This window comes from Symphalangus syndactylus, chromosome 2, assembly GCF_028878055.3.
Source record: "Symphalangus syndactylus isolate Jambi chromosome 2, NHGRI_mSymSyn1-v2.1_pri, whole genome shotgun sequence".
NCBI lineage: Eukaryota > Metazoa > Chordata > Mammalia > Primates > Hylobatidae > Symphalangus > Symphalangus syndactylus.
Genome location: NC_072424.2, coordinates 10,673,377 through 10,682,219, shown reverse-complemented (window position 1 = coordinate 10,682,219; position 8,843 = coordinate 10,673,377). Strand labels below are relative to the sequence as shown.

The 8,843-nt window shown below is 51.0% G+C and overlaps 1 protein-coding gene across 1 annotated transcript; it reads left to right on the top strand.

Annotated features, from left to right (window-relative positions):
- The first annotated feature begins 257 nt into the window (after nt 1-257).
- Nucleotides 258-1,981, top strand: FOXI2 (forkhead box I2). Its single transcript, XM_055242547.2, has 2 exons — nt 258-802; nt 1,536-1,981. Exons 1-2 carry the CDS (start codon nt 292-294, stop codon nt 1,979-1,981), a joined length of 957 nt encoding a protein of 318 aa, XP_055098522.2. The 5' UTR covers nt 258-291.
- The last annotated feature ends 6,862 nt before the right edge of the window (nt 1,982-8,843 follow it).

Sequence of the window (8,843 nt, the reverse complement as noted above, 5' to 3'; positions counted from 1 at the left end):
GATCGCACAAAGGAGGAAGGGGGAATCAGAGGGGCGTCCGGTCCAGGACCTGTCAGGCCTGGGCGGGGCGGAAAACTGACACCACGGCGAGGACAAGGATTTCGCTCCTCCAGGGCTGCCAGGGGAGGGGCTCGCCACCGTCGCTCTCCATGGGCTCTGGCCCCGACGGTGTTTAAAGGGCGGAGGGCTGGGCCGGGCTGGTCGCACCCGGGCGCTGCGGCGGCCAAGCTGGATGGGTCGCCAGTGAGTTTCTGTGCGGCACCGCTGGCCCAGGCCAGGGCGCGGCTGGACATGGACACCTACTGCGACGACCTGGGCCCCTCCTCGGCCCCGCCAGGCCAGGCCCGGGCCACCGCGCACCCGCCGGGCTATGAGCCAGGGGATCTGGGCGCGGTGAGCGGGGGCCCGCTCCTGTGGGTGAACGCGCCAGCGCTCAGCCCCAAGTCCTACGCTTCGGGTCCCGGGCCCGCGCCGCCCTACGCGGCCCCGGGCTACGGGGCTCCCGGCCCGCTCCTCGGCGCCCCGGGCGGCCTGGCGGGAGCCGACTTCGCCTGGCTGAGCATCTCCGGCCAGCAGGAGCTGCTGAGGCTGGTGCGGCCGCCCTATTCCTACTCGGCGCTCATCGCCATGGCCATCCAGAGCGCGCCGCTGCGGAGGCTGACGCTCAGCCAGATCTACCAGTACGTGGCTGGCAATTTCCCTTTCTACAAGCGCAGCAAGGCGGGCTGGCAGAACTCCATCCGCCACAACCTGTCGCTCAACGACTGCTTCAAGAAGGTGCCCCGCGACGAGGACGACCCAGGTAACAGCGGCGCGCCGGCTCGTTCCGTCCAGGACTCCCCGTCTTCTCGCCGGGCCGCGGGCACTCCGGGGGTGGGAGCGACCTTGGACAACCTAATTCCTCCCTGCGCGGTTGGGGATATCCGGGGAGGAGGGAGAAAGGGGAGACGTGCTTGGGCATGGACAGGTTCTCAGACAGAGGCTGAGCCCACAGGCCCGCGTTTACAGTGCGGCGGTCCCGGGGCTCTCAATCTCTGTGCGCTCCTTCGGAGGAAGAAGCGGGAGAGCCAGCAAGCTGGGTGACCTTGGGAGTGACTCAACTTCCCTGGGCCTCAGTGCCCTACCTGGTAAAATGGGGAAGACAGCGCCTACCCCAAGGATGGGCAAAACAAATAGGATGCCCGTTTGGAAAGCTCTGGAACCTACCTGGGAGCCTGGCGTGGTCTGCGCTGTCCTTGGCAGAGCGGCTGGCGGAGTCCCACCGTTAGCATCTCGCAGGCCTTCCTTCACCTTAGCGGGGCTCCTTCCTTCCCAGGGCTCCCTTCCTCCTCCTTTCTGGATTGTCACTTTCTTCCCAGTCCTGCTGTGGAGGCCCATCGGGTACAGAGTGCCCGTCAAGGGTGGGATGGGGGCGAGGACTCAGACCCTCTGCAAGGGCCAGCAGGGGGTCTTTCTGAAGCTGACCTCCTCGCTGGCTCACACCACGGCCCGTCAAAGCTCGAACTTTCTGAACTGGGCTGTTTCTTCTTCTGCAGGTAAAGGCAATTACTGGACCCTGGACCCCAACTGCGAGAAGATGTTTGACAACGGGAACTTCCGAAGGAAGAGGAAGAGGAGAGCTGAAGCCAGCGCGGCCGCGCCCTCGGGAGCCAGGAGCGGGGGAGGGGCCGAGGCGCCGGCGCTGGAGCCCCCTAGCGCGGCTTGCCTGGACCTGCAGGCCTCGCCCTCTCCATCCGCACCCGAGGCCGCCACCTGCTTCTCGGGTTTCGCCTCGGCTATGAGCGCCCTGGCTGGCGGCCTTGGCACCTTCCCCGGGGGCCTGGCGGGCGACTTTTCTTTCGGGAGGCCGCCGCCGACCGTCACCGCCCACGCTCCCCAGACCCTTAGCGCCTCGCCTGGCTTCGCCCCTGGCCACCAGACCGCGGCCACTGGCTTCCGCGTCAGTCACCTCCTCTACAGCCGGGAAGGGACCGAAGTTTGAAGGGAGGCTGGAGGCTAGCCGGGTGCGGTGTCCAGAGGTGCTGAGCTCAGGCCTCCGGTTTCCCCTGGTGACAGCCCCACGTGTCGGCACCGAAGGCCTTGGTGCCCCGGGAGGAAGCGCAGAGCCAGCTGGGGGCGGCTCAGCCAGCAGGGAGCTGGGCTGAGCGGCTCTTGGGCTTCAGGGGGGTGGCCCTTCTGCTGTCCACCCCTCACCCAGGCGACCTTCAGAGCCTCCCTGCTCTGCCTCTAAGTCCAGCCCTCCTGGGCCTCTAGAACCTGTGCTCTCGAGGGATTTGCCTTGAAGGCGCGGCGGGTTGGCCCTCAGCTCCAACGTTTTCCAAGGAGGCTGGCGGACTCCAAAGAGCCTTAGAGCAGGTGGGAGGAAGGTGGGCTGCCAGAGCGGCCCGGGTGGTGGGGGCCCTTTCCACCTCCACCCAGCTTGGCCCACCTGGCTCAGGGCCTTCCCTTCTGCTTCAGGGAAGCTGCCGTAGGGGATGGGGCACAGAGCTCAGGAGCAGCTGCAGTGGGCTCCAGGTGGGCCAGGAGCCTGCATTGAGGGGATCTGAGACTGTTGGGATTGGGTCCTGTGTAAGGAAGGTCTTGCTAATGGTTGTAACTGCCGGTGGTGGGAGGGAGAAGGGCTGCGTGGGCAGAAAGTGCCCTTGGGATACCAGCTCCCTTCCCTGTCACTCAGCCCTGGTCCTTGATGACCCCCCTCTAGGACAAGGCAACTCCCCAGGGCCCCGCCATCACGGACCATAGGAGCGGTGCCCAGCACCCAGGAGTTCCCCAAGGGTCCAGGTTTGTGCCACCCCACCCACACTCACACTCACACAGGCTCATGAAAGCCTACACCTGTTTTGGTCTCTTTCCCCTCCAAACCCACAGTTTGAGCCAAAGCTGCGCCTGTGTTCAGAGCTGCTGAACAGTAGCCTCCTGTGTAAATTGAACCCTGGTCCACCCTGTTCGTTCTTAGAGATGGTATCTTTGTGAAGGACAAGGAGACCCCAGTCCTGGGAAGAGGAATTTTGGCCTCTGTACTCCTTAGAGGACCTAAGTGCCCCAGTCAGATGCCCTGATTCTTTGTGGCATTTGGGACTCCCTGGAGATGGAGACGTTGGTGGGGGGTACCCATCTTGTTGTCGATGGGGGGTACCCATCTTCCCTGCATTTTGGGGGAGGGTGGGAGGGGGCCTTCCCAGGAAGAGAGTGGAGACAGGTTACTGTTAATTTGGAGTGGGACAGGCTGGTTTAGCAACCCTAAGCCCCAGCCACGCAGGTATTCCTAATCTACCCGCAGGGCCCCTCACTGCAGCTGCCACCAGTGCTGGAAATGAGAGCAGGGCTCCTGTCTGTCCCTAGAGCTGACTCATCATGGCCCTGCTGAAGAGTGAGGGTGTGTGTGTGTGTGTGTGTGTGTGTGTGTGTGTGTGTGTGTGTGTGTAAGGCAGAGAGAGGGAGGGAGAAGGAGGGAGGCGGGGGAACATGGAGAGAAGGAGCCAGGAGTTGGGATAAACCTGGCCCCTGGTCATATGTTTCATCAGCAGCGGCTCCTCACTCCACGTGGCATCTCTGCTGCTGCCCCCCACAAGCAGGGGAGCAGAGTGCCAGTTGTGTCGAAGGTGATGATGTCACCTAACCAAACTCACAACCAACCCACAATCTCTCTTGTGGGGACACTCCCCATAAGCAATACAATTAAAGAAGGGCAGGAAAGGAAAATAAATTCCTTAGCTTATACATTTAAAAATTATCTCTTGAACCTATTTTAATAGAATGAAATGCTAAAAATAAAGACCAATATAACATACATAGGTGGCATGTGTATGCTATTTCATATAAGAATTCCACTGCTATCACCAACATCCCCATTTTAGAGTCTGAACTTGCAGGAAACTTGGAAAGAACATTTCCTAATTAAATTTGACAACAGTTGGAAAATGCAATGGACAATTGGACAATCAGTGGAGCTTTGAGAAAACTGGCTGACACGTATGGATGTAAACATGGAATGTCATGGCTGCATGACTGCTAGACATTGGGAAGCTGCTTTTTTTTTTCTCTAACAATGGTATTTATGTTAAAATTGAGAAAAAAATATTTAAGATTTTTCAACTTTTGGTTTGTTTGCCCAAAGGTCGTTTTTTACCGTTTGAAAGTTGCTCATTTATTCAAAGCTTTATACCATTAGTAGGTAATAGTATAAACAAATAGGTGAAATCTTCATGAGAAAAGCTTGGTTAAAAATACTTCCAGCAGTGCAAGGTATTTGGACATGGGTGGGGTTAGATGGCAAACCCATTCTCTCCTCCAAAACAGCCCACATGCCTGGATGTATTTAGGAGAGGGGAAGCCAGGCCAAAATGCATTTCATAGGCCCAGGCATGGCACAGTCAGCTTCAGACTTATTATCCCACAGAAGCATTTTCCCATAGCAAAGAAACTGTTGAAATCACAACAGAAAAATGCAGCTTGAGGTCACTTTATGGTTAAATACTTTCTTCTGGCCAGGGCTCGGTGAACTTGACCACAGTCCCTAGAGATCACTGAATGCAGGCAGCAGAAGGACGTGGTCCTGTTGGTCAGGCCAGGGCATTGCTGCCAGGAGGCTAGGAGGGTGCTCTAACCCCAGGGCTCTGAGCCCACTGTGGCACTCAGACCCCGTCTGCTCCCCTGCCCTGTCTTTTTTTTTTTTTTTTTTTTTTTGCGTTTGAAATCGTGAATCCTGCAGACAATTCCAAAAGTAACTGAGAAACTTCAACTAAAGGAATACCTCTGCATCATGGCATAGGCACGTGGCAGTGTGCCATAGGAATATCCAATTCTTAGTCTGAATAAACAACTTGGTGGCACTGAGTAGTTTCAAATATAGAAGCAAGCTTCAAAATTCAGAGATGAAAGACAATTAAAACATGCCAGAATATTGGGTGATTGGGAATTCTTTGCATTGCCAAGCAGCAGTGGTAATTTCCTAGTGACTGAAGGATAAAAGAGAATAATAATACAGGAAACTGTAATCTGCCCTAGAAACCTTTGGTCACTGGGTCAATTATCCCCATACAAAGAAGAACCATTCATGAAGAAGACTCGACATTTGTTAGAAATGTTTTTTAAAGTACCATATATAGTGTTTTAAAAAGTGAACATTGGATTTCAAGATATTCCACATATTGATTAAACATTAAGTATGTTTATTTCTGATGAAAAAGTTTTGCATTTTAGCAATGCTGCCTTGGGATATTAATCAACCTTCAATCTTTAGTCTCCTAAAATGTATCCACTGGTCAAGTGACATTTTTCATTCAAAGAAATACCATTATAGTAATTATTAGAACTCTTCAGTGAAACAGAACACTGAAGTTCATCCCCATTTTGCTGATAGAAAAGCTGAGTCAACGGGCTAAATGATCTCCAGAAGCTAAACTGATGACAGCTAAAAGGGACTTCAGATGCACCTGCAACCTTTACATGGCTCATATTCAGAAATGCACCTACTGATGGACATGCACGTGCACGCACACACACACACACACACACACACACCCCACACACGCCACCGAGCCCCATCTTGGGTAGGATCTTCAAGGGAAAAGCCACAGATTACACCACCCACCCTCCATACCTAAAGGCATAGTATTTTCAAATAAGCCATTGAGTTCAGGATTTGACTCCAGGTAGGAGAGAAACATGTGGAAACACCATAGAATGCAATACAGGTTGAATCACTTGTATCCTAATAAAATGTGACTTGTTCAATCTATCTCTTTTGAGTGTTAACTATGTGGTATCAAGTCATGCAGTGAATAAGTTGAGCCTGTTGCTACCCTCACAGAGCCTCCTTCCAGTGGTCAGAACAAAGATGAGTGAGCAATTACAGGCTGGACATGGCTTTTTGGCTCTATAAGGGTTACTTATAGATGATCAAGTCCTCAACCATCTCACTTGTCAACACAAGTAACATATTGTGTCTTGTATACAGACCCAGTGTGTTCCACACCCTGCTAACTCAGGAAGTGTTTGATTTCTCAGTTTCATAACTTCATTGTGATTTTAGGCAGGGAGTTAAGCACTGCCCCGGGCTGCTGTAGGTCCCATCTGCTCACTTTTCCACAGTGTCATTTAGGAACCTTAAAACCTGCCCTCATATTAGAAGATCTGTCATTTGGCAGTGACAGGGGAGGCAATTAATGTGATCAGAGTTGGCCCTTCCCCAGGGCTTCTGAGTGTGCAGTCCATCTATAGGTTAAAGTTTTTAGAGCTCTTTTTCTTTCAATCTAATTTAAATTTGCTAACCAACGTTATTCAGGGCTAACTGCTGGGTACCTGCAATAAACTACTTTCTTTGATCAGATTTCATCAGTGGCTGAACACAAAGAATTAAAAATATCTTTAGTTTCACTCATTTCGTGGAGGGCAATAAATAGTATATTAAATTGGACCTTCACCAAGAAAAGAAAGAAAGAAAAGAAAATTGGAGTTGCGTCCCTGCTGTAATCTAGAGCAAATTAAACTTATAAGTCACTGAGTCTTTCTCTACCCCTAAGAGTCACCCATTCATCCATCAGACAGAGTGAAGGTCAAGGAAAGTGTCAGGGACACTGTTAGGTGCTTCCTGTGCATTTGTCATTAAGCCTTCACAACAACCCAGTGATGCCCCTATTATTATCCCCATTTTACTTATGAGGAAACTGAGGCTCAGACAAGTTAAGTGACTTGTTTCTCAGAGGCCACAGATAATACTGAACTATGTCAGTAGGAGCCTTCCTACTGTCTATTCCTGACTTTTCTGATTCCCACTTCATCCCTCAGGTCCTAGAGAGACCTCACTTTTCCAGACTCCTTCTGACAATCCAGGTCCAAGTTAAGTGCCCTTTGGTGTGTTCTTGGGGCCTTGGATGTATTGCATCACACCCACAGAAGACCAAGTTCCTTCCTGCCTCTTCTCCTATGGTTTATGTGGGAAGGGACCTGCTTGCCTTCTTCCAGAGTAACATCCCTAGAGCCAGGAAGACTGTGGACAGGTGGTAGCAGTTGAACGATGGACTGACTGACTGAATGAATGACTGAATGAGTACATGTGTGAGTGAGTACAGTTATACCCTTAGCTTTTCATAAACCCTTCTACCCACCACCCAGCCCCCAGCCCCCAGGCCCCAGCCTCCTATGATGGGTGTGATTCTTCCTTACCCAGGGCCAGGCCTGCTGCTGGACCCTGTAGATACAACACTGAGTGGGCCAAGCCCAGGGGGCCATTGCTGTTGAATACCCATGCTGGAGGGGCTGTGTGCCATGCTGGGGGAATTTGGAGTGGGCGCAGAGCTGGGGGATAGGAATATTCAGAGATAGTGTTGACAGTGAGGCCAGTAGGGTTTGGTTAGTCCATATAAGTTTCACTTTGAACGTGAAAGCAATCATAATAACGTAAATTATGTCCTTGAGAATCTAGGCTCACGCCCCCGCTTTCACTTGTTGATCAGTGATCAGACGTGTATTTTTATCTGAGGGATGATTTGTTATTTGCCAATGATGTCCAAGCATTTTCCAGATCATCCTTCCCCTTTCCTGCTGCACTCCCTGGATCTAAACCTCCTCATCCAGAATAGGACTTAGCTCCCAAGGAGGCAGGAAGAATTTGAGGTCAGGAATGGAGTCAGGCTTTTGTGCTCCTTTCACAGGGCCAGGGCGCAATCAGGCTGAAAGATGAGAGGGGCATTGAAGATGCTTGCGACGGATCATTTTTACTGCCTTCTAGAGGCGTTGAGGAGTCGCCTGTCCCCAGGCCCCTAATCCAGTCTGGCAATCCATCACCTGCACTGAAGCCCCCAGACCTGCATGCACGGGTGGTTCCGATCTGCCTAAGGCACTCGTTCCCTTCGACACCTGAACCAAACAACTCCACCCGCTTTGACTGAACCTCCCTTTGCTGGGCTGAGACTACTTTACTCTGAGAAGCCTAAGGGCAGGTCAGGTTATGGGAAGAAGATGGACTTCTGGAGTGAGTAGAATTAATACTTTAATGGAAGGTTTCTGTTTCAGCATTCTTGAAAAGTGTGGAGCTTAATTCTCTATGTTCTTTTTGTAATCCTGAATGGTATAGGACTGCCTCCTTGCTCTATTTATATTGACTACTTTGGTTTTTTAAAAATTTTTTCCTTTTTGCTAAAAAGGGTAGACTACATTGTATATTTCAATTGGAGGAAATTAAAGGCAGTTTGGTATACTGTTTAAATAATGCAACATCTAAGAAAGAAATTGCAAGGGGAGGAAGAGGGAAAACTTAAATAATCATTTGCTATGCAGTTCTTAAGAGATACTTTGCCCCAGTCTTTTTTTTTTTTTTTGTCATTCACTATTGCTTTAATTTCTCTACAATGCCTTGGTTAGTATATACAATACATGAAAGAAAATTTGAGACATAAAAATTTAAGAATCTATAACAATAATACTGTTTTATTGGCAAGTTTATTTTTGTTATCGTTGGTGAGAACAGTTTCTTCATTTTCAGGCTTAGAATGTGTAAGGCATAACCATATCTCTGCATTCACTGCAGGAACAAAATTAAAATGAGATTTATAACAGGAAAAAGCCATACATTTTCAAGTAACTGGTAAGATGGATGCTCGCACATTCTGACCTGGCAGGAGAGACCCACTCTTGAGCTCAGATTTCACACAGGCTCATTCATACAGCACATCAAAGCTCCCTTGATGGCCCAATGGGGCGCCCACAGTGAGATAGACTTTTAGCACAGCTGAGTGTAGAATGATGAGTCTTTGCTGAGATGTCCAGTTTACCCTCCACCAGAGCAGTCTTTCACGAAACCGGACATGGTGTTGTGGCCTTGAGAAATGGAGATGTTCCAT